Genomic DNA, 26,044 nt, shown 5'->3' with positions numbered 1-26,044 from the left:
GTATAATTCACCACATTTAATGTCAGGACTTTTCCCCATAACTGTCACGCCCTGATCTTAGAGAGACATTTTATTTCCTCTAGTTTGGTTAGGTCAGGGTGTGATGTGGGGTGGGCAATCTACACAACTTTGAGGGTTTATATTGGTCCACACTCTCCAGAGTTAAATTAACACTTTCAAAATAGTTAAACATTTAACACTCTGCCAGAGTTCCTTCTTTAACTCGCAAAACAGAGTTAAAGTAACACTAAGGGATTAGACAACTAACACTGCTCCGAGTTCATTTTTATTAACTATTTGGGTAGTGTTAATTTCACTCCCTAAAGTGTCAATTATCTACACTGAAAAAATGTTAAAATTAATTGTTAATTTATTCAATATTATTTAATTAAATATATACTTATATTAATAAGAATTAATCACAATAAACAATCAGTCAAAAACATTTATTTGTGCCTTTTCTCCCTTGCAGTCAGTTGAATTAAAACATTGTGAATGAAGGTATAATGTACATACTTTCATCTGAAACATTGTATGAGCTTTGAATATCAAACGGTTTATGAAATTTAAGCTCAGACATTTTTAGTAGACATCTTTCCACACTTCGTAATACTCTGAATGCATGATGATGGTCATCAATTCTCTGTAAATAGCTTGTTTGTCAAAAAAAAGTGGTCTTCAACCAAAAGTACATCACTTATTTGACAAAAGACTGGCATGTCTTCTTCCATTGCACTGCAAATAACTAGTCCAGCTTTATATTCTACACCATCAACTTTAACCCAACTAGTTGAGAAAACAACTTTTGACAAGATCGTTTCAAGCATTTCATTGTTGACGACATTCTCATCTCTGAAGAGAAAAGATTTAATTGGCCCATACTCATTTTGTTTGAGGGTGAAGGTTTCCCAGTGATAAGCAATGGCCATCTGATGCTTTTTAGCAAGCGATTTGGTTAGACACAAGAATAATGTGCAGCCAGAGAACTACATTATAGAAGTGATTATTCAAACAGCTTTTCATTGGCTAGTGCAAGATGGGAATGAAGACTTAATTACAATTCCATCCACTTTTTAACAACCCTCATTTACATATGTGGCTAAGAAGGTGACGTGACAAATTATTATAATCACGTTAATAATATAATTACCTTATGAAAGACAACAAGTCTCTCAACTGCATCACATGCACTAATTTTTGGAGACTTCAGTCCCCCTGGAGGTGGTGGAAGGAGATGTAACAGCAACAACAGGGAAGCCATTTCTTGGTCGTAGGCTGAGGACAAAGAGTCACAAGAATTAACTGAAAACTCTTCAAATGTAATACTTTTAAAGTTTGAATGAGAACAGGGAGGCATTATGAGAACGTTTTAAACCGTCATCCATCTATTAGTCACATTTATCCCAAAAATCAGATCAACGTTCAGAGATACACAGAATAAACAAATGAAATATTATTGCAGTTATAATTTAACTGCAATTATAGCAAATGTATTAAAATAAAAAATAAAAACTCACTTGTTGGCTCATCAAGATCACTTCCTGGGGGACTTTCTGCTGACTGCACCAAGTGACGCAACTCTGGTGTTGAGGTGAGCCGCTTAGCCTCTTTTATGACATTTGGCTTGAAGAACAAATCCCATTTCTGAAGAAGCCTGGAGGATGTGTCGCCATCAAATAGGAGAGTGAAGTTTTGGTCCACCTTTAAGAAAGAAGATATTAAACTACTACTACTACTTCAGGAAATACTTTCAAATTTCAAGCCATTCTAAACATCTCATCCCTAACTTACCAATCCTTTTGTATCCAGGAATCTTGGGAAGCTGGAGAGGATATCAACACTTCTTCCTGGGTCATTAACGAGCTTCTGACGGTGCTGAAAGGTCTCTCTCATCTTCTGGAAAATCAGGGAATTGTCTGTGGTATGGTTGAGCAAAGACATGGCCTCCTGGCAAGCATCACCATCAAGCTGCCTTACAACATTAACAGTCCTTTGGAAATTTGGGCCCCCTGGAGAAAAGTCAATTGGGCTATTTGGTGGCAGTGCAGATCCTCGACGAATCTTCCTCTGGACTGTTTTCAGACGCCAAGAAATGTATCCTGTGCTGCTTGCAGCATCATAGAAGTGTTCCTGAAATGAAAAAAAGAAAATAAATGCGTTGTCATACCAGGCTCATGAGAAATCTCACGGAATTCAAATATCAATGTCATCCACACAGTTTTTGTGTCACAACATGACATGAAAGAATTAACAATAACAATGCATATTACATAGCCCTTCTTGGAGTATGGATTCTTGAGGGAAGGGAACAACATCACTATCCCACGCGCATAATCTTCTCTGATTGCTTTAGTGGGGCGGTGCCTGAGAGGAGATATTAAATTAGTACATTTATGCAATGGCCATGCAGTTATCTGGTACAAATAAAAACAATGTGAAACAAACATACCCATGATTGTCAATCATGTGAGCCACCAGGATGTTAACCATTTTTCTTCTTGCAGCATCTGTTAGGGTTTCTGTTGTTTGGTACTCCTGTAGTACTTCTTCACCCCCAGACTTGCCTCTTAGCACAGGTTCAATCAACTAATAAAAAACAAAAACATTACAATACAAAACATGGTGATAAATAGCTTTTCTTGAGACTCAGTGAAAAAAATGTGAAAGCATTAAGAAACCTGTTCAGCAGACACAGCATCATGTGTATCCTCAATTCTTTGTCTCTTGCTAGGGACATCATCTAGGATTATAGTTGATGCACTTGAGCTGAAGCTTGAGTCAAGGAGAAATCAGAGAATTCTAAAGGATTAGAAAAAATGCAAATAATTATATTATGTAAGGTGCAAAGTGCTTTATTATACCTGCCTTGATATCTCACCCTGATCTGAGAATAGTGTCAGCACCACATTGCCTTGTCCAACGAGGTCGCTGAATATTTCTGCATCAACTTCTGTCCCTGTTGCATCCTTGTATATAACTTTTGCATCCGGTGGCAGGCAAAATCTCTCGATGACTGGAAAAGATAGTAAGGTCAAACTGAATGTGCCTTTGAAGTCAGCACTGTTTCTTGCCTCACAGCCAATAACTGTTCATGTTAAATACATACATCCACCACTGTATAATGCTTAAATAGACCTAGAGCATTTTCCCTCACATAACCTATTCCCTCTTAATTCCAAATTGAAAAATTGATTGCCTTTTTTTATTGACTGTTTTGGTGTATATTAATACTTTACACTATGAAGCACACATTACAGAACTGAAAATGATTAGCAATTTAACCCCATTTACCATATAAAAGAGTCTGATGAAGGCATGTGAAGAAATCAGAATCGACAACATTAAGGAGCTTGCACAATGAGCTTTTAAAAGAACATGGGTGTGGTTTAAAACCTTTTTCCTAAGCCATGCTAACCATTTTCATGGAATTGCATAAAGTCAAACCGTCCTTCATCCTCATCCAGCTTCACATATTTCTGCTGTTGGCTGTACTTCACCTGGACCAGCATTTTGACTGAGACATGCAAGGAAGTTTGACAAAGTAAATAAACATTTAAAGGAAGAACGGTAAAGATTAAAGCTAAGTCGACAGTGTTACACCATTTTTGGTGACCCATCAGATTCTGTGACCTGCACTGTTGGGAAAAAGTACACATTTTCAGAAAATCGCGCTGTGACTGAGATATTAAAAAGCTGCTTATGCATTGACTCATCAGTATTTAATGATGCACTTAAATGTTTATATCAGTCACAGCCCGATTTTCTGCTAATTTTGTACTTTAGCTTTAACCTTTTGGGCTCACCCTAGGATAGGGGGCGCCACAGCGCATTTTGAAAAATTTGTGCCCATTTTCAACGGCCTACTAATCAAACTCAGAAGCTAGGATATGCATATAATTAATACCTGTGGATAGAAAACACCCTAAAGTTTCTAAAACTGTTTGAATGGTGTCTGTGAGTATAACAGAACTCATATGGCAGTCAAAACCCCGAGACCGATTGAAACAGGAAGTGGAATTCTGAATTGTGGACTCAACTTCACATCTTTCCCTATTAATCACACCGTGAGCTATCGTTCACTTTCTATTGCTTCCACTAGATGTCCCCAGTCTTTACACAGTGGTTTCAGCCTTCTACTGTCGAAACTGAATGAATGAGACGCTGTGGAAATTGGTCACAGGGGAGGGCCATCACCATTATGACCCCCTCCTTTCGAAACGTTTTGAAACACAATACAATCGTCCCCCTCGAATCTTATTGGCTCTCTTGTTGAAACAGGCCCTGAAGATTTATGTTATACAATGTTTGACATGTTTGAACGAACCTAAATAGGGGAAAATGTTATTTTTCGAAACCGCTGTCCCGCGCCTGACGGAGCATTTGGATACAGCCTTCAGACGCGCTAACAACAGCAAGCTAATGGAACATAAAGGATGGACTTTTTCGACCGAAAATACATTTGTTGTGGTCCTGGGATTCCTGGAAATGCTTTCTGATGAAGACAACTAAAGGTAAGGGATTATTGACAATAGTATACAAGATTAGATGTGATATGCGATTGTTCCAAGATGGCGCCGAGCTGGAATTACTAGCTAATTTTCTGAGTATCGCATCCCCTTTTATCGCAAAGTGTGATTACCCAGTAAAGTTATTTTTAAATCTGGTATGACAGGTGCTTTCAAGAGATATTCATCTATAAATCTTAGAATGACAATATTACATTTTAAAAATGTTTTCGAATAGTAATAAAGTAAATTGTATCACTGTTTCCCGGGATGCATTTGAGGGAAAATAGTTAGTCAACGTCAGACGCCGACGTAAAATGCTGTTTTTATATATAAATATGAACTTTATTGAACAAAAGGATGCATGGATTGTGTAACATGATGTCCTAGGTGTGTCATCTGATGAAGTTTGTAAAAGGTTAGTGCTGCATTTAGCTGTTTTTTGGTTATTTGTGATGCATGTGGTTGGTCGGAAAATGGCTATGTTGCTACTTTTACCATGTACTCCTCTAACATAATCTAATGTTTTGCTTTTCCTGTAAAACCTTTTTGAAATCGGACGACGTGGGTCGATTCAGGAGAGGTGTATCTATAAAACGATATGAGACAGTCCTATATTTGAAAAAATATATATATTACATTTCGTTATGCTAATGTCGCTAGGAGTTTTTCGCTGGATGTTGATCCCGCCTACGGGACGAGACTCTTAGTAATTTCAGTACAATTAACTGGTAATACTTATATACTTTTACTTAAGTAAATGATCTGAGTACTTTTTCCAACACTGCAGGTCATAGAATCTGATGGGTCACCAAATACAGTGGTATGCTGGTCACACAGACAACACGTGAAACACCGTCTGCATGTTGGGACATGTTGTTTGCGGCCCCTTTGATGTTCAAAGTGAAGGGGGGGAAAAAGACGTTAGCTCCAGCCTCAAACAAGATTTTATACAGTAAAAAAACATAACGCTTTGTTTTTCCTTTCTTAAATCATCATTGATAAAGATGGAGACGGTTTAAGTAACAAACTGTTAGCTAGCTTACCATACACTTCTAGCTAGCTAATCACCAGGACAAATTTGCTGCTCAGACCTGGCAACAAACACGGTTTTATTAGGCATATATTCTCTGTAGATGTTTCATTGTTCATACTGAAATTCTCAGCATCAATTTATAATTGTTTCAGTAAGTTTGAGTTAATTGCACTTACCGTGTAGTACTGCATGGGAGGGAGAAAATGGCGCCGACTTGTCTCCTCTGTCTCCAACCGAAGAAGTGAAATGCATGGGCGGAGCTTAATTACATCTCTGCGGAGTTGGGTTAACACTGACCGGATCAACTCTGTCAAATAACTCCAACACTGAACACCATTAAATCAGAATGTGTTAAAATTACACTCTGGGAGTGAAAATCAACTCGGAAATGTTTAACCCTGAAATTTCAACACTCAAATTTTTGCTGTGTCGTTTTTGTATTTCTTTGTGTTTGGCCGAGTATGGTTCCTAATCAGAGGCAGCTGTCTATCGTTGTCTCTGATTGGGAATCATACTTAGGCAGCCCTTTTTCCCACCTTCAGTTGTGGGATCTTGTTTTTGTACAGCTCAGTGAAAGCTTGCAGAACGAGACGTTCGTGTTCCTTTGTTTGTTGTTTAGTGTTCTGAGTATAAATAAAAAGTAAACATGAGCACTTATCACGCTGCACCTTGGTCTTCTCCTTACGACGATCGTCACAATAACAGAAGCTAGCACATAATGACGAGTTAAATAGCCTACCTACAACTAGTAAAATGTTGTCACGATGTGAGCATGTGCTGATCTGTCTCCTCTCACTCACATGACTCAGCCAATAGTGGACTAACATGTTCACCAGACCACTCGAGCGCATGTTGATTTTGTCCACCCACACCAGACGCGATCAGGACACGCACTTTGAAATATCGAAACGAACTCTGAACCAACTATATTCATTTGGGGACAGGTAGCTAGCTTGCTGTTGCTATCAAATTTTTCCAGGGATATAAAATTGGGTTGTCATTTTACCTGAAATGCACAAGGTCCTCTACTTTGACAATTAATCCACAGATAAAAGGGTAAACCGAGTTTGTTTCTGGTAATCTCTCCTCATTCAGGTTTCTTCTTCTTCTTCTTTGGACTTTATATGGTGGTTGGCAACCAACTTTAACCTCTATGGGCTAGGCGGGACGTAATCGTCCCACCTACGTAACAGCCAGTGTAATCCAGTGGCGCGATTTTCAAATACCTTAAAAATCCTATTACTTCAATTTCTCAAACATATGACTATTTTACAGCTATTTAAAGACAAGACTCTCGTTAATCTAACCACACTGTCCGATTTCAAAAAGGCTTTACAACGAAAGGAAAACATTAGATTATGTCAGCAGAGTACCCAGCCAGAAATAATCAGACACCCATTTTTCAAGCTAGCATATAATGTCACAAAAACCCAGAAGACAGCTAAATGCAGCACTAACCTTTGATCTTCATCAGATGACAACCCTAGGACATTATGTTATACAATACATGCATGTTTGGTTCAATCAAGTTCATATTTATATCAAAAAACAGCTTTTTACATTAGCATGTGACGTTCAGAACTAGCATACCCCCCGCAAACTTCCGGGGAATTTACAAACAATTTACTAAATTACTCACGATAAACGTTCACAAAAAGCATAACAATTATTTTAAGAATTATAGATACAGAACTCCTCTATGCACTCTATGTCCGATTTTTAAAATAGCTTTTTGGTGAAAGCACATTTTGCAATATTCTAAGTACATAGCCCAGCCATCACGGGCTAGCTATTTAGACACCCGGCAGGTTTAGCCTTCACCAAAATCAGATTTACTATTATAAAAGTTTGATTAGGTTAACCTGTTAGGGCTAGGGGGCAGCATTTGCACGTCTGGATAAAAAAAATGTACCCGATTTAATCTGGTTACTAATCCTACCCAGTAACTAGAATATGCATATACTTATTATATATGGATAGAAAACACTCTAAAGTTTCTAAAACTGTTTGAATGGTGTCTGTGAGTATAACAGAACTCATTTGGCAGGCAAAACCCTGAGACATTTTCTGACAGGAAGTGGATACCTGATGTGTTGTATTACCTTTAAACCTATCCCATTGAAAAACACAGGGGCTGAGGAATATTTTGGCACTTCCTATTGCTTCCACTAGATGTCACCAGCCTTTACAAAGTGTTTTGAGTCTTCTGGAGGGAGATCTGACCGAACAAGAGCCATGGAACGATGATGTCCCATTAGACACCTGGCGCGCGAGTTCATGTTGGGTACCCTCGTTCCAATACGTTATAAAAGAGTATGCATTCGTCCACCTTGAATATTATTCATGTTCTGGTTAAAAAAGGCCCTAATGATTTATGCTATACAACGTTTGACATGTTTGAACGAACGTAAATATATTTTTTCCCCTCTTTCATGACGAGAAGTCCGGCTGGCTTAGATCATGTGCTAACAAGACGGAGATTTTTGGACATAAATGATGAGCTTTTTTGAACAAAACTACATTCGTTATGGACCTGTGATACCTGGAAGTGACATCTGATGAAGAGAATCAAAGGTAATGGATTATTTACATAGTATTTTCGATTTTAGATCTCCCCAACATGATGTCTAGTCTGTATCGCAACGCGTATTTTTCTGGGCGCAGTGCTCAGATTATTGCAAAGTGTGATTTCCCAGTAAGGTTATTTTTAAATCTGGCAAGTTGATTGCGTTCAAGAGATGTAAATCTATAATTCTTTAAATGACAATATAATATTTTACCAATGTTTTCTAATTTTAATTATTTAATTTGTGACGCTGACTTGACTGCCGGTTATTGGAGGGAAACGATTTCCTCAACATCAATGCCATAGTAAAACGCTGTTTTTGGATATAAATATGAACTTGATAGAACTAAAAATGCATGCATTGTCTAACATAATGTCCTAGGAGTGTCATCTGATGGAGATTGTAAAAGGTTAGTGCATCATTTTAGCTGGTTTTATGGTTTTGGTGACCCTGTCTTTGACTTGACAAAACATTACACACAACTCTTGTAAATGTACTGTCCTAACATACTCTAAATTTATGCTTTCGCCGTAAAACCTTTTTGAAATCGTAAAACGTGGTTAGATTAAGGAGATGTTTATCTTTCAAAGGGTGTAAAATAGTTGTATGTTTGAAAAATTTGAATTTTGACATTTATTTGGATTCAAATTTGCCGCTCTTGAAATGCACCTGCTGTTGATGGAGTGCACCACGGGTGGCACGCTAGCGTCCCACCTAGCCCATAGAGGTTAATAATCTTCATCAGAAGGCACTTCCAGGAATCCCAGGTCCACAACAAATGTTGTTTTGTTCGATAAATTATGAACTTATGTCCAAATAACTCCATGTTGTTCCATGTTGTTAGCGCGTTCAGTAGGCTACTCAAAATGTAGGGCGCGCGAGGGAAATGTCACAACGAAAAGCCCCCCCAAAAAATCTATTTACGTTCGTTCAAATATGTCAAACGTTGTATAGCATCAATCTTAAGGGCCATGTTAACGTGAAACGTCAGTAATATTTCAACCGGACCTTTCGTGTGTCTTGAAAAACATTTTGGAACACAAGGTCTCATCTCACATGAACGTCATCCCAGGGACATCAACTTCCCTTCCTTCTCATTCGGTCTCTGTTCATCATAGACGCTTCAAACAACTTTCTAAAGACTGTTGATATCTAGTGGAAGCCTTAGGAAGTGCAAAATGAATCCTTTGTCACTGTGTGTTCCATTGGCAATGACTTGAAAATAGTACAGCCGTATGATTTTTGCCTGCCATATGACTTCTGTTATACTTACAGACACCATTCAAACAGTTTTAGAAACTTCAGAGTTTTCTATCCAAATCTACTAATAATATGCATATTCTAGTTTCTGGGCCAGAGTAGTAACCTTTTCAAATTGGGTACATTTTTCATCCGGCCGTGAAAATACTGCCCCTAGCCTTCCACAAGCTTCCCACAATAAGTTGGGTGAATTTTGGTCCATTCCTCCTGACAGAGCTTGTGTAACTGAGTCAGGTTTCTAGGACTCCTTGCTTGCACACGCCTTTTCAGTTCTGCCCACAAATTTTCTAACGAGCGAGGTCAGGGCTTTGTGATGGACACTCCAATACCTTGACTTTGTTGTCCTTAAGCCATTTTGCCACAACTTTGAAAGTTTGTTTGGGGTCATTGTCCATTTGGAAGACCCATTTGCGACCAAGCTTAAACTTCCTTCCTTCCTGCTTCAAAATATCCACATAAATGTCCCACCTCATGATGCCATCTATTTTGTGAAGTGCACCAGTCCCTCCTGCAGCAAAGCACCCCCACAACATGATGCTGCCACCCCCTTGCTTCACGGTTGGGATGGTGTTCTTCGGCTTGCAAGCCTCCCTCTTTTTCCTCCAAACATAATGATGGTCATTATGGCCAAACAGTTCTATTTTTGTTTCATCAGACCAGAGGACATTTCTCCAAAACGTATGATATTTTTACCATGTGCAGTTGCAAACCGTAGTCTGGCTTTTTTATGGTGGTTTTGGAGCAGTGGTTTCTTCCTTGCTGAGCGGCCTTTCAGGTTATGTCGATATAGGACTCGTTTCACTGTGGTTATAGACAGTTTTGTACCTGTTTCCTCCAGCATCTTCACAAGGTCCTTTGCTGTTGTTCTGGGATGGATTTGCACTTTTCGCCCCAAAGTACGTTCATCTCTAGGAGATGAACCGCTCCTTCCTGAGCGGTATGATGGCTGCGTGGTCCCATGGTGTTTATACTTGCGTACTATTGTTTGTACAGATGAACGTGGTACCTTCAGGTGTTTGTAAATTGCTTCCAAGGATGAACCAGACTTGTGGAGGTCTACAATTCTTTTTCCTGAGGTCTTGGCTGATTTCTTTTGATTTTCCCATCATGTCAAGCAAAGAAGCACTGAGGTTGAAGGTAGGCCTTGAAATACATCCACAGGTACACCTCCAACTGACTCAAATGATGTCAATTAACAAGAAATTTGTGGAGTGGTTGAAAAACGACATTTAATGATTCCAACCTAGATCTATGTGAACTTCTGACTTCAACTGTACCTTTTATGATGGTGAAGTTATTAATTGTACTTTGAATGGTGTATCAATACACCAAGTCACTACACAGATACATGCGTTGTTCCTAACTCAGTTGCCGGAAGGGAAGGAAACCGCTCAGGGATTTCACAATGAGGCCAATGGTGACTCTAAAACAGTTACAGAGTATAATGGCTGTGATAGGAGAAAACTGAGGATGTATCAACAACATTGTTGTTACTCCACAATACTAACCTACATGACAATGTGAGAAGAAGGAAGCCTGTACAGAATAAGAATACATTCAACACAACACATCACTGAGTACCACTCTTCATATTTTCAAGCATTGTGGTGGTTGCATCCTGTAATGGGTATGCTTGTCATCAGCAAGAGGTAGGGAGTTTTTTAGGATAAAAGGAAACGGAATAGAGTTAAGCACAGGAATAATCCTAGAAGAAACCTGATTCAGTTTGCTTTCCAACAAGACTGTGTGAGACATTCACTTTTCAGTAGGTCAATATCTTAAAACAAGGAACAAATATACCCTGGAGTTGCTCACCAAGAAGACAGTGAATGTTCCTGAGTGACAGAGTTACAGTTTTCACTTAAATCAATTCGAAAATATATGGCAAGACTTGAAAATGTTGGTCTATCAATGATGAACAACCAACTTGACGGAATTTGAAGAATTGTTTTAAGAATAATGTTCCAATATTGTACAATCCAGGTGTGCAAAGCTGTTAGAGACTTACCCAGAAAGACTCACAGCTTTAATCACTGCCAAAGGTGATTCTAACATCTGTTCACTCAGGGGTGTGAATGCTTATGTAAATTAGACATTTCTGTATTTCATTTTCAGTAAAGTATCTGACAATTCTAAAAACAGGTTTTCACTTTGTCATTATGGGGTATTGTGTGTAGATGGATGAGGAAAAAATTGTATTTAATCAATTAAATAAAAATTAAATATAGAATTCAACACGTAACACAACAAAATGTGGAATACTTCCTGACGGCACTATATAGTGACACCATGCATTGATTCTCCCATCTCTATCTCTCTTGATACCTCACTCCCCCTCTCTCTGTAATGCATTTGTGTGACATTCGCCTGCAGAGATGACTTTCTGCCAAAGTTGAATTCCTGTGCCCATTTTTGAATTTAATTAGGGTGGAGGGATTTGCTTTCTCTGATTCCCTGAAAAAGAAGTTACATTGTTACTCTCAATAACTTCCTTCCTCTCCTCCAGACTTGTCGGCGTGATGATGATGTGATTATGAGGAAAGAAAGACAGTGTAGGGCTTTGAGAGAGTGCATTGAGAGTGGTCAAACCAAATACGTTCGCCTTGACACATTCACCTAAACCCCATAGTGTGTTTTTTTTTGTGTATTTGTAATAATGTTTTATATCTTCCCAGTGTGTGGGTTGAGGCACTGAGCAGTTTGTGTTAAGTTGAGTATTAATACAACAAATGCGGTTCCAACAGCCCTGGACCCAACTCATTTGAATGCATTGCCCAACTAGCAATTTATACCAGTCCAAATGCTGGTCCCGACAGCACAGAAAAAAGGGGCAGTACTCTTAAATACAGGATGGTATTCGTGATTCGACTATGCATACTGTAGGCCAACCATACGGACTGCACTCATAACAATTCGGGGTAAAAAAACTAACAATTTGGGTGATTTGGTAACCCAGCGTTTGGTAAATACTGGACAGAATACCTGCTGGGTTATTTTTACCCAGCCAGTTGGGCTGTTTGAATTACCCAAACATGAGTTAATTTAACCCCTGGTCGGGCTCGGACGGACATCCAGCGAAAAATCCTATCGCCATTAGCATAACAAAATTTAAAAAAAAATGTCTTCCACATATAGGTCTATGTTATATCGTTTTATAGATACACCTCTCCTGAATCGAACCACGTTGTCCGATTTCAAAAAGGCTTTACAGCAAAAGCAAAACATTAGATTATGTTAGAGGAGTATATCGTAAAAGTAGCCACATAGCCATTTTCCGACCAACCACATGCATCACAAATAACCAAAAAACAGCTAAATGCAGCACTAACCTTTGACAATCTTCATCAGATGACACTCCTAGGACATCATGTTACACAATGCATTCTTTTGTTCGATAAAGATCATATTTATATTTAAAAACAGCATTTTACATCGGCGTGTAACGTTGACTAACTATTTTCCCTCAAATGCGTCCGGTGAAACAGCGCTACAATTTACTAAATTACTATTTGAAAACATTTTTAAAATGTAATATTGTCATTCTAAGATTTATAGATTAACATCTCTTGAAAGCACCTGCAATGCCAGATTTAAAAATAACTTTACTGGGTAATCACACTTTGCGATAAAAGGGGATGCGATACTCAGAAAAATAGGCTACCGTTACAGGTCAGCGCCATCTTGGAACAATCGCATATCAAATCTACTCTTGTATACTATTGTCAATAATCCCTTACCTTTGATTATCTTCATCAGAAAGCACTTCCAGGAATCCCAGGTCCACAACAAATGTATTTTCGTTCGAAAAAGTTAATCCTTTACGTCCCAATAGCTTGTTCTTGTTAGCGCGTTCTGAAGGCTGCACCAAAAGTTCCGTCGGCCGCGGGACTCCTCTTTCAATAAAATGCATCTTTTTTTTTTTAGGTTCGTTCAAACATGTCAAACGTTGTAGAACATAAATCTTTAGGGCCTTTTTCAACCAGAGCTCCAATAAGATTCAAGGGGGACGATTGCATTCTTTCAAAACGTTTCGAAAGGGGAGGGTAGCCAGGGGCGCCAGCGTCATAATGGTAACGGCCCTCCTCATATGACCACTTTCCACAGCGTCTCATTCAGTCAGTTTTCACAGTAGAAGACTCAAACCCCTTTGTAAAGACTGGGGACATCTAGTGGAAGCCATAGGAAGTGCTCAATGAACCATAGCTCATGGTGTGATTTACAGGCAAAGTGCTGAAGTTGAGTCCGCAATTCAGAATTCCACATCCTCTTACGATCTGTCTCGGGGTTTTGACTGCCATATGAGTTCTGTTATACTCACAGACACCATTCAAACAGTTTTAATAAACTTTAGGGTGTTTTCTATCCACAAGTATTAATTATATGCATATCCTAGCTTCAGAGTTTGAGTAGGAGGCCGTTTAAAATGGGCACGAATGTTTTCCAAAAATCGCTGTAGCGCCCCCTATCCTAGGCGACCATCAAGAGGTTAACCATGAACTGTTTTTTATCCACCTACATGCTGGGTTGACCCAGCAGCTGTGTCCTTTGTTTAATGTATCCATAGGTTATTTTCAGGAGGCATGGGGTCGTGGCTTTTAGGTAGTTATTTTTGGCAACCCATAAGAGTAAGTGTCATTCCTGTTAATCATGTTAAGTTTGTACACTGCAAATAAAACATTTCCTTGAGGATTTTTGAACGTTACATATTATAAATTCATAACATTATTATTTACATATCCCAACATTGAAGTACAATGTTAGGATATGTTTATCTACATATATCCAAACATTGGGATATGCATAGGCTCTTGAGGAACTTGTGAAAGCCTCTTAAAGCTCCAAAATTGTCAGTGTTCAACCTTAACATCTGAGAACAGTACACCAGAACAGATTAATTGGAATGATATTTTCTCTCATGGGTGGCCAAAATTAACTATCCAAAAGCCAAGTCCCTACTAAGCCACGCCTCTAGTCTTCTGATCTGACCCGCTGTGACTTATCTCAATAACCCAGCACCAAGGAAAATGGCACCGGAGAAGAAGGCTGACGTTCTACGTGTCCCCAACCGATTGTGTTTTTTTGTTTGTTTATTTGCGTTGTTTGTAACTTTTTTTAAACTTATTTTGAACATAATGTTGCTGATTCCGTCTCTTATGACCGAAAAAGTCTGCGATTACTCACCACGGACTGGCAGAATCCTTTTTTTCCTTTTATCCCTTTTATCAAGTCTGACGAGCCCAACGCGAATGAAATACTGCTTCTCGGGAACAGGCCCAGATCCACGTAATTTGCGTGAAGAGCAAGCAGAGAAATCGTAGGCGATCGAATAAACCCCCACTTCCTTCTATTCTGCTAGCAAACGTAAAATCGTAGGAAAATAAAATCGATGACCTACGCGGAAGATTAAACTACCAACGGGACATTCAAAACTGTAATATCTTATGCTTCATGGCTGAATGACGACACTATCAACTGTGGCATACAGCAGGTCAGCCACCAGGGGGACACTCGTCGAGGCCTGGTAACAGATGGATTATACATCACGAGGTGGTGGCTCCATCTGCTGGACAGGACTAATTGTGGCTGATTGAGATCTGGTGAGTAATCAAGGGCAGATTGCTCATCAGCTGTGCGAGGCCCATAAAGCTGCCAGAAGGGCAGCACACAGGGAGGGGCCTAGGGGATATGGTTACCCGAGCTAAGCCGAGGGAGTTGAGTTTGTGTGGCCGACAGGATACAGGAAGACCCAAAGCCCAGGAGAGGGTCTCATGGGGGAGACCTGTTTTTTTCCTTTTTTCTTTATTATTTAATAAACACCCTTGAAACCGAGCTAATCCTACTCTCTCCGTATCTGATCTATGTAAACGTCTTGACCAAACCCCCTGGTCTCGCACACAACATACATATAGCTGGTTATACGCTGTTCCAGCAGGACAGAACAGCGGCTTCTGGTAAGACAAGGGGAGGCGGACTATGTATTTTTGTAAATAACAGCTGGTGCACGATATCGAAGGAAGTCTCGAGCTATTGCTCGCCTGAGGTAGACCACACTATCTACCTAGAGAGTTCTCATCTGTATTTTTCATAGCTGTTTACATACCACCACAGACTGAGGCTGGCACGAAGGCAGTATTGAATGAGCTCTATTCCACCATAAGCAAACAAGAAAATGCTCACCCAGAGGCAGCGCTTCTTGTAGCCGGGGACTTTAATGAGGGGAAACTTAAATCCGTTTTACCAAATTTCTATCAGCATGTTAAATGTGCAGCCACAGACAGAGAAACATACAAAGCAATCCCTCACCCTCCATTTTGACAAATCTGACCATAATTATATCCTCCTGATTCCTGCTTACCAGCCAAAATTAAAGCATGAAAGACCAGTGAATAGATCAATAAAAAATTGGTCAGATGAAGCAGATGCAAAGCTACAGGACTGTTTGCTAGCACAGACTGGAATATGTTCCGGGATTCCTCTGATGGCTTTGAGGAGTATACTACATCGGTCTCTGCCTTCATCAATAAGTGCATCGATGACGTCGTCCCCACAGTGACCGTACGTACATACCCCAACCAGAAGCCATGGATTACAGGCAACATCCGCATCGAGCTAAAGGCAAGAGCTGCCGCTTTCAAGGAGTGGGACTCTAAACCCGGAAGCTTATAAGAAATCCAACTAAGCCCTCCGACGAACCATCAAACAGGCGAAGTGTCAATACAGGACTAAGATCGAATCGTACTACACTGGCTCTGACGCTCATCGGATGTGGCTGGGCTTGCAAACTATTACAGACTACAAAGGGAAGCACAGCCGAGAGCTGCCCAGTCACACGAGCCTACCAGATGAGCTAAACTACTTATATCATCGCTTCGAGGCAAACAACACTGAAACATGCATGAGCACCAGCTGTTCCGGAAGACTGTGTGATCACGCTATCCGCAGCCGGTGTAAGACCTTTAAACAGGTCAACATTCACAAGGCAGCAGGGCCAGACGGATTACGAGGACGTTTACTGCGAGCATGCACTGACCAACTGGCAGGTGTCTTTGCTGACATTTTCAACCTCTCCCTGTCTGAGTCTATAATACCAACATGTTTTAAGCAGACCACCATAGTGCCTGTGCCAAAGAACACTAAGGTAACCTGCGTAAATGCCTACCGATCCGTAGCACTCACGTCTGTAGCCATGAAGTGCTTTGAAAGGCTGGTAATGGCTCACATCAACATCATTATCCCAGAAACCCTAGACCCACTCCAAATTTCATACCGACACCAACAGATCCACAGATGATACAGATGATCTCTATTGCACTCCACACTCCCCTTTCCCACCTGGACAAAAGGAACACCTATGTGAGAATGCTATTCATTGACTACAGCTAAGTGTTCAACACCATAGTGCCCTCAAAGCTCATCAATAAGCTAAGGACCCTGGGACTAAACACCTCCCTCTGCAACTGGATCCTGGACTTGCAGATGGGCCGTCACCAGGTGGTAAGGGTAGGTAACAACACATCCCCCACGCTGATCCTCAACACGGGTGCCCCTCAGGGGTGCATGCTCAGTCCCCTCCTGTACTCCCTGTTCACTCATGACTGCACAGCCAGGTACGACTCCAAAACCATCATTAACCTGTTATGGCTAGGGGGCAGTATTTTCACGGCTGGATAAAAAACGTACCCGATTTTAATCTGGTTACTACTCCTGCCCAGTAACTAGAATATGCATATAATTATTGGCTTTGGATAGAAAACACTCCAAAGTTTCTAAAACTGTTTGAATGGTGTCTGTGAGTATAACAGAACTCAAATGGCAGGTCAAACCTGAGAGATTCCTTTACAGGAAGTGGCCTGTCTGACCATTTCTTGAACTTCTTTGCCATCTCTATCTTTTACAAAGGATCTCTGCTCTAACGTGACACTTCCTACGTCTTCCATAGGCGCTCAGAGCCCGGGAAAAACCTGAATGTCGTCATCCCAGCCCCAGGCTGAAACACATTATCGCCTTTCTCAAGTGGCCGATCAAGGGACTGTGGGCTTAGGCGCGTGCCCTGGCCGCCCCCGTCTTTGTGATTTTTCCTCTGTTTGCCGAAAAGGAGATTCCCGGTCAGAATATTATCGCTTTTTTACGAGATAAATTGCATAAAAATTTATTTTAAACAGCGGTTGACATGCTTCGAAGTACGGTAATGGAATATTTAGACATTTTTTGTCACGAATTGCGCCATGCGCGCGACCCTGATTTACCATTTCGGATAGTGTCTGGGACGCACGAACAAAACGCCGCTATTCGGATATAACGATGGATTATTTTGGACCAAACCAACATTTGTTATTGAAGTAGCAGTCCTGGGAGTGCATTCTGACGAAGACAACAAAAGGTAATCAAACTTTTATAATAGTAAATCTGATTTTGGTGAAGGCTAAACTTGCCAGGTGTCTAAATAGCTAGCCCGTGATGGCTGGGCTTAGAATATTGCAAAATGTGCTTTCACCAAAAAGCTATTTTAAAATCGGACATATCGAGTGCATAGAGGAGTTCTGTATCTATAATTCTTAAAATAATTGTTATGCTTTTTGTGAACGTTTATCGTGAGTAATTTAGTAAAATGTTACCAAAAAGCTTCTGACGAAGACAACAAAAGGTAATGAAACTTTTATAATAGTAAATATGATTATGGTGAGTGCTAAACTTGCCGGGTGTCTAAATAGCGAGCCCGTGATGCCTGGGCTATGTACTTAGAATATTGCAAAATGTGCTTTCACCAAAAAGCTATTTTAAAATCGGACATATCGAGTGCATAGAGGAGTTCTGTATCTATAATTCTTAAAATAATTGTTATGCTTTTTGTGAACGTTTATCGTGAGTAATTTAGTAAAATGTTAGCGAATTCCCCGGAAGTTTGCGGGGGGTATGCTAGTTCTGAACGTCACATGCTAATGTAAAAAGCTGGTTTTTGATATAAATATGAACTTGATTGAACAAAACATGCATGTATTGTATAACATAATGTCCTAGGGTTGTCATCTGATGAAGATCATCAAAGGTGAGTGCTGCATTTAGCTGTCTTCTGGGTTTTGGTGACATTATATGCTGGCTTGAAAAATGGGTGTCTGATTATTTCTGGCTTGGTACTCTGCTGACATAATCTAATGTTTTGCTTTCGTTGTAAAGCCTTTTTGAAATCGGACAGTGTGGTTAGATTAACGAGAGTCTTGTCTTTAAATGGCTGTAAAATAGTCATATGTTTGAAAAATTGAAGTAACAGGATTTTTAAGGTTTTGAAAATCGCGCCACAGGATAGCAGTGGCTGTTACGTAGGTGGGACGAATTCGTCCCGCCTAGCCTAGAGAGGTTAAGCATCTCCAATCCAAAATTAAATATAGAATCGGCACCCTATTTCACAACAAAGCCTCCTTCACTCATGCTGCCAAACATATCCTCGTAAAACTGACTATCCTACCGATCCTTGACTTCGGTGATGTCATTTACAAAATAGCCTCCAACACTCTACTCAGCAAACTAGATATAGTCTATCCCAGTGTCATCCGTTTTGTCACCAAAGCCCCTTATACTACCCACCACTGCAACCTGTATACTCTCGTTGGCTGGCCCTCGCTACATATTCGTTGCCAAACCCACTGACTCCCAGACATCTGTAAGGCTTTGCTAGGGAGAGCTCCGCCTTATCTCAGCTCACTGGTCACCATAGCAACACCCACCCGTAGCACGCGCTCCAGCAAGGATATTTCACTGGTCATCCCCAAAGCCAACACTTCCTTTGGCCGCCTTTCCTTCCAGTTCTCTGCTGCCAATGACTGGAACGAATTGCAAAAATCACTGAAGCTGGAGACATATCTCCCTCTCTAACTTTAAGCATCAGCTGTCAGAGCAGCTTACCAATCAGTGTACCTGTACAAAACCAATCTGTAAATAGCACACCCAACATCCTCATCCCCATATTGTTATTTATCTTTTTGCTCTTTTGCACCCCAGTATCTCTACTTGCACATCATCATCTGCACATCTATCACTCCTGTGTTAATGCTAAATGGTCATTATTTCGCCTCTATGGCCTATTTATTGCCTCACCTCCCTTATCTTCTACATTTGCACACACTGTACATAGATTTTTTTTTATTGTACGTTTGTTTATTTGTAACTCTGTGTTGTTGTTTTTGTCGCACTGCTTTGCTTTATCTTGGCCAGGTCGAGTTGTAAATGAGAACTTGTTCTCAACTGGCCTACCTGGTTAAATAAAGGTGAAATAAAATAAATAAAAAATCAGGAGACTGAGAAGATTTGGCATTGGTCCTCAGATCCTCAAAAGGTTCTACAGCTGCACCATCGAGAGCATCCTGTCTGGTTGTATCACTGCCTGCTATGGCAACTGCTTGGCCTCCGACCGCAAGGCACTACAGAGGGTAATGCGAACGGCCAAGTACATCACTGGGGCCAAGCTTCTTGCCATCCAGGACATCTATAGGCAGTGTCAGAGGAAGGCCCTAAAAATTGTCAAAGACTCCAGCCCCTCTAGTCATAGACTGTTCTCTCTGCTTCCGCAGGGCAAGCAGGACCGGAGTGCCAAGTCTAGGTCCAAGAGGTTTTTAACAGCTTCTACCCCCAAGCCATAAGACTCCTGACCATCTAATCAAATGGCTACCCAGACTTTTTGCATTGCCCCCCCTCCTTTTACACCACTCCTACTCTCTGTTGTTATCATCTATGCATAGTCACTTCTATAACTCTACCTACATGTACATATTACCTCAACTAACCGGTGCCCCCGCACATTGACTCTGTACCGGTACCCCCTGTATATAGTCTCACTATTGTTATTTTACTGCTGCTCTTTAATTACTTGTTACTTTTATTTCTTATTCTTATCTATATTTTTTTTAACTGCATTGTTGGTTAGGGGCTCGTAAGTAAGCATTTCACTGTAAGATCTCCACCTGTTGTATTCAGCGCATGTGACTAAACATTTGTTTGATTTGATTTGAATAACCCAGCACTGCTCTTTTTAAAGAAAACAACCCAACTAAGTGGCTCAATGCCTGTTACCCAGCAGTTGGGTCATCCAAAGAACCCAGCAGTGTGGAATTATGTACCTATTTTTCAAACCATGAAGCTGGGAGAGAACATGTCATGATGTTGGTTAATCAATTTGTGCAAGACAGTAGTTTAATAGGCTAATAAGTGTACTAGGCCTACTGAAATATATTAATGGGGCTGTCACCTGAGCCCAAAATGCACATTCAAATATTTGTCTCTAAACAGCCAACATTAGAATAATATTCTAAGCTATTTGGCATGAATGTACTTATATATACTGAATAAAAATATAAAAACAACATGTAATAATGTCAGATTTTACTGAGTTACAGGTCAAATAAGGAAATCAGTTAATTGAAATAAATTCATTAGGCCCGAATCTATCAAGGGCGCAGCCATGGGTCGGCCTGGGAGGGCATAAGCCCACCCACTGGGGAGCCAAACCCAGTCAATCACAATTAGTTTCTCTCTACAAAAGGGCTTTATTATACACAGAAATACTCCTCAGCAATCCCTCGGACGATCCCGCAGGTGAAGAAGCCGGATGTGGAGTTCCTGGGCTAGTGTGGTTACACGTGGTTTGCAGTTGTGAGGCCGGTTGGACGTACTGCCAAATTCTCATAAACTACGTTGGAGGTGGCTTATGGTAGAGAAATGAACATTTGATTACCTGGCAACAGCTCTGGTGGACATTCCTGCAGTCAACATGCCAATTTCATACTTCCTCAAAACTTGAGACATCTGTAGTATTGTGTTGGGTGACAAAACTACACATTTTAAAGTGGCCGTTTATTGTCTCCAGCACAAGGTGTAATGATCATGCTGTTTAATCGGCTTCTTGATATGCCACACCTGTCAGGTGGAAGGATTATCTTGGCAAAGGAGAAATGCTCACTAACAGTGAGGTAAACAAATTTGTGAACAACATTTCAGAGAAATAAGCTTTTGTGCATATGTTACATTTCTAGGATTTTTCATCTCAGCTCATGAAACATGGGACCAACACTTTACATGTTGCGTTTATATTTTTGTTCTGTATAGTTACCCTACAGGTCAAAGGTGATATGCACATTGGCTACAGCCTCTCATGTCTACACTGATAATGACATGAGGGAAGCGGCAGAAAATGTAGCCAAACTTTAATGACACTTATAATTAGACTACATAAAGATGGTCACAAGAAAGAAAGTCCAGTGCGCCCCGCACATCAACACCATCAGTAATCTGAGCTGGAGGTCAAAAATAGTTTGAATCCTGGGCGGTGTGTGCCGTTAGGCCTGGAGAGAAGCAAAAGTAATTCCACTACCCGAGAATAGCAAAGTACCCTTTACTGGTTCGAACAGCCTGCTACCGACCCTTTTAGTAAGCTTTTGGAGATTTTCTTTTGTTGTTGACCGGATACAATGCTACTTCACAGTAAATAAATGAACCACAGACTTAGGGGGAAGGGCACTCAACATGTATGGCACTGACACAAACGACTGATAATTGGCTGAAAGAAATTGATAATAAGAAGATTGTGGGAGCTGTTTTGTTAGACTTCAGCGCAGCTTTTGATATTATCGCTAATAATCTGCTGCTGAAAGAAAATATGTATTATGGCTATACATTCTATGCCATATCTTGGATTGAGCGCTAGCTATCTGACAGAACACAGAAAGGCTGTATTTTTGGCTGACATTAAGGCAGCGCTAGTTCAAACTCAAGTTAGTTTCTATTTTCGTCAATTTGCCTACCTTATATCAGCTCGCTTGTGCTCAGATGGGCGGGGTGGAAATATTTGAAGTGTGTCCTTAAAAACATGATCCAAAGTGCTAATTTCAGACAGCGCTGTTAGGGATATTTAAGACCAACCAAAAGCTTGTTTTAGTGGTAACAGTGAGTTATGGCAGGAATTTTTACCTCGTAAACGCAGCCTATCCAGCCATAACGCACAGTGCCCATATGCGCATGAAACAACAGCAGCCTAAAGTGCTTATTGTGCCTGTATACTTTGTAATTAGAAACATAAAATGTATGTTTTTTCCAATTTTATTTTATTTTATTAAAAACCAAGCATAGCCTCCTTTCCTCTCAATTAAGGCTTTTTTTTTGTCCTGCCCAATGCAATCGTGAAGTAGTCAAGACTGTCAATAAAGGGGTTGGCTGAGACTGCTTGGAAATAAACATGAATTACCAAAGCTTTATTAAAATATCAAGTTTGAGAGGAGTGAAACAGTGAGCTGACATTACCTTTTTTCTATGCATTGTAGGCAGGCCCATATTATTTTTGCCATGCAGGTCACGTTTTGGACGTGTGTAAAACCCCCTCCATGATGTAGACTACGTGTTCATGTCCATCATGAAACGAGAGATGAGAACCTTGTATTTATAAGTTATCTGTTACCTGTAAAAATTGCTTGTTTTTCCGTTTCATATGTTGAAAAGCCAGCCCTCCATTATGCCTACTACATAGAAGGCTGGTTCAACCGCAATTTGCGTCTTTTTTCATCCTGGCGATTTTATGCTATCATTAAATTTTACATGTATTTATTGTTATTTAAAAAAAACTGATTGCTTGTTTTTCATTAAATTGTATTACAACCAAACTTATCAGAGTGATTCACCTTCCTGGTTTTATGGGTGCAACTTCCATGGAGTGCATGCAATGCAACTTCTGGACATGTGTGAAAGTGATCTGATGTTTAAGATTGTTCCGATTATGTTCATAAAACACAGGACTATTTGGGAGAAGTACAACGGTAAGTGGACATTCTCCCTTTCCATTTATAATGGATCTTTGTCCAGCTACAGTGAAAAGTTTGGATGGGCGTAAAACCTTCCATGGTCTGCGTTGTTTTAATATTAAATGCCAAAGGGGAGAAATGATGGTGCCTGTAAGTGTAACATACCGTATTTAAAACAACTTAGTTTTTTTATTTTTATAATTTCATTAAAATAATTTGTTCTCTTTTTAGACCTTACCAATAATTAATTGAATCTTGCTTATTGACAATGTGTGTCATGTTCATGCTCAGCCATTATGTCATTTAAAGTAGGTCTAGCCCTTACAGTGGCTTGTGAAAGTATTCATCTCCCTTAGCATTTTTCATATTTTCTTGCATTACAACCTGCAATGAAAATAGATTTTTTGGGGGGGGTTGTATCAATTGATTTACACAACATGCCCACCACTTCGAAGATTCAAAATATTATTTTTTTGACACAAACAAGAAATAAGACAAAAAAACAGAAAACTTGAGCGTGCATAACTATTCACACCCCCCAAAGTCAATACTTTGTTGAGCCACCTTTTGCAGCAATTACAGTTGCAAGTCTCTTGGGTTATGTCTCTATAAGCTTGGTACATCTAGCCACTGGGATTTTTGCCCATTCTTCAAGGCAAAACTGCTCTAGCTCCTTCAAGATGGATGGGTTCCGCTGGTGTACAGCAATCTTTAAGTCATACCACAGATTCTCAATTGGATTAAGGTCTGGGCATTGACTAGGCCCTTCCAAGACATTTAAATGTTTCCCCTTAAACAACTTGAGTGTTGCTTTAGCAGTATGCTTAGGGTCATTGTCCTGCTGGAAGGTGAACCTCTGTCCCTGTCTCAAAACTCTGGAAGAATGAAACAGGTTTCCCTCAATAATTCCCCTGTATTTAGCGACATCCTTCAATTCTGAGCAGTTTCCCAGTCCCTGCCAATGAAAAACATACCCACAGCATGATGCTGCCACCATCATACTTCACTGTGAGGATAGTTTTCTCTGGGTGATGAGAGGTGTTGGGTTTGCGCCAGACATAGCATTTTCCTTGATGGCCAAAAAGCTCAATTTTAGTCTCATCTGACCAGAGTACCTTCTTCCATATGTTTGGGGAGTCTCCCACATGCCTTTTGGCGAACACCAAACGTGTTTGCTTATTTCTTTCTTTATGCAATGGCTTTTTTCTGGCCACTCTTCCGTAAAGCCCAGCTCTGTGGAGTGTATGGCTTAAGCTGGTCCTATGGACAGATACTCCAATCTCCGCTGTGGAGCTTTGCAGCTCCTTCAGGGTTATCTTTGGTCTCTTTGTTGCCTCTCTGATTAATGGCCTCCTTGCCCGGTCCATGAGTTTTGGTGGGCGGCCCTCTCTTGGCAGGTTTGTTGTGGTGCCATATTCTTTCCATTTTTTCATAATGGATTTAATGATGCTCTGTGGGATGCTCAAAGTTTTGGATATTTGTTTATAACCCAACCCTGATCTGTACTTCTCCACAACTTTGTACCTGACCTGTTTGGAGAGCTCCTTGGTCTTCATGGGGCCGTTTGCTTGGTGATGCCCCTTGCTTAGTGGTGTTGCAGACTCTGGGGCCTTTCAGAACAGGTGTATATATACTGAGATCATGTGACACTTAGATTGCACACATGTGGACTTTATTTAACTAATTATGTGACTTCTGAAGGTAATTCGTTGCACCAGATCTTATTTAGGGGCTTCATAGCAAAGGGGTGAATAGATATGCATTAACCACTTTTCCATTTTTATTTTTTCAATTTCATTTCACCAAGTTGGGCTATTTTGTGTATGTCCATTACATGAAATCCAAATAAAAATCAATTTAAATTACAGGTTGAAATGCAACAAAATAGGAAAAACGCCAAGGGGGATGAACACTTTTGCAAGGCACTGTACCTGGGGGCGGCCCGTCAGGAAGTCCAGGATCCAGTTGCAGAGGGAGGTGTTTAGTCCCAGGGTCCTTAGCTTAGTGTTGAGCTTTGTGGGCACTATGGTGTTGAACGCTGAGCTGTAGTCAATGAACAGCATTCTCACATAGGTGTTCCTGTTGTCCAGGTGGGAAAGGGCAGTGAGGAGTGTGATTCAGATTGCATCATCTGTTGTGATAGTATGCAAATTTGAGTGGGTCTAGGGTATCCGGGAGGATGCTGTTGATGTGAGCCATGACCAGCCTTTCAAGCACTTCATGGCTCCTAACGTGAGTGCTACAGGGCAGTAATTGTTTAGGCAGGTTTTCTTTGCTTCCTCGGCACAGGGACTATGGTGGTCTGCATGAAACATGTATTTATTTCAGCTTCAGGGAGAGGACAAAAATGTAATTGAAGACACTTGCCAGTTAGTTAGTGCATGCTTTGAGTACACGTCCTGGTAATCCGTCTGGCCCAGTGGCTTTGTGAATGTTTAAAGGTCTTGCTCACATCGGCTACCGAGAGCATGATCACACAGTCATCCAGAACAGCTGGTGCTCTCGTGCATGCCTCAGTGTTGCTTGCCTCGAAGCGAGCATAAAAGTTATTTAGCTCGTCTGGTAGGCTTGCGTCACTTGGCAGCTCGCATCTGGGTTTCCCTTTGTAGTCCGTAATAGTTTTCAAGCCCTGCCACATCCAACGAGCATCAGAGCCGGTGTTGTAAGATTCCATCTTAGTCCTGTATTGACGCTTTGCTTGTTTGATGGTTCACCTGAGGGCATAGTGGGATTTCTTATAAGGGTCCGGATTAGTGTCCCACTCCTTGAAACCATCAGCTCTAGCCTTTAGCTCGATGCGGATGTTGCCTGTAATCCATGCCTTCTGGTTGGGATATGTACATACGGTCACTGTGGGGACTATGTCGTCGATGCACTTATTGATGAAGCCGATGA

General features: G+C 40.5%; 1 protein-coding gene across 1 annotated transcript; it reads right to left on the bottom strand.

Moving 5' to 3' along the window:
- Positions 1 to 435: 435 nt before the first annotated feature.
- Positions 436 to 2,775, bottom strand: LOC106584250 (uncharacterized). Its single transcript, XM_014169300.2, has 6 exons — positions 2,679 to 2,775; positions 2,450 to 2,586; positions 2,271 to 2,364; positions 1,792 to 2,130; positions 1,518 to 1,701; positions 436 to 1,275 (listed from the first exon to the last, which is right to left on the bottom strand). Exons 2-6 carry the CDS (start codon positions 2,488 to 2,490, stop codon positions 1,130 to 1,132), a joined length of 804 nt encoding a protein of 267 aa, XP_014024775.1. The 5' UTR covers positions 2,491 to 2,586; positions 2,679 to 2,775; the 3' UTR covers positions 436 to 1,129.
- Positions 2,776 to 26,044: the final 23,269 nt, after the last annotated feature.

This window comes from Salmo salar, chromosome ssa23 (genome assembly GCF_905237065.1).
Source record: "Salmo salar chromosome ssa23, Ssal_v3.1, whole genome shotgun sequence".
In the NCBI taxonomy this organism is placed as follows: Eukaryota; Metazoa; Chordata; class Actinopteri; order Salmoniformes; family Salmonidae; genus Salmo; species Salmo salar.
Note: the sequence above shows the minus strand (reverse complement) of the source record. Positions and strands in the feature narration are given on the sequence as shown.

Coding starts and splice junctions, on each gene's coding strand:
- LOC106584250 (XM_014169300.2), bottom strand. CDS start 2,490: ATGGTTAACATCCTGGTGGCTCACATGATTGACAATCATGG. Junction 2,131..2,270: donor CATACTCCAAGAAGGGCTAT/GTAATATGCATT, acceptor TTTTCATTTCAG/GAACACTTCTATGATGCTGC. Junction 1,276..1,517: donor TGATCTTGATGAGCCAACAA/GTGAGTTTTTAT, acceptor CTTTGTCCTCAG/CCTACGACCAAGAAATGGCT.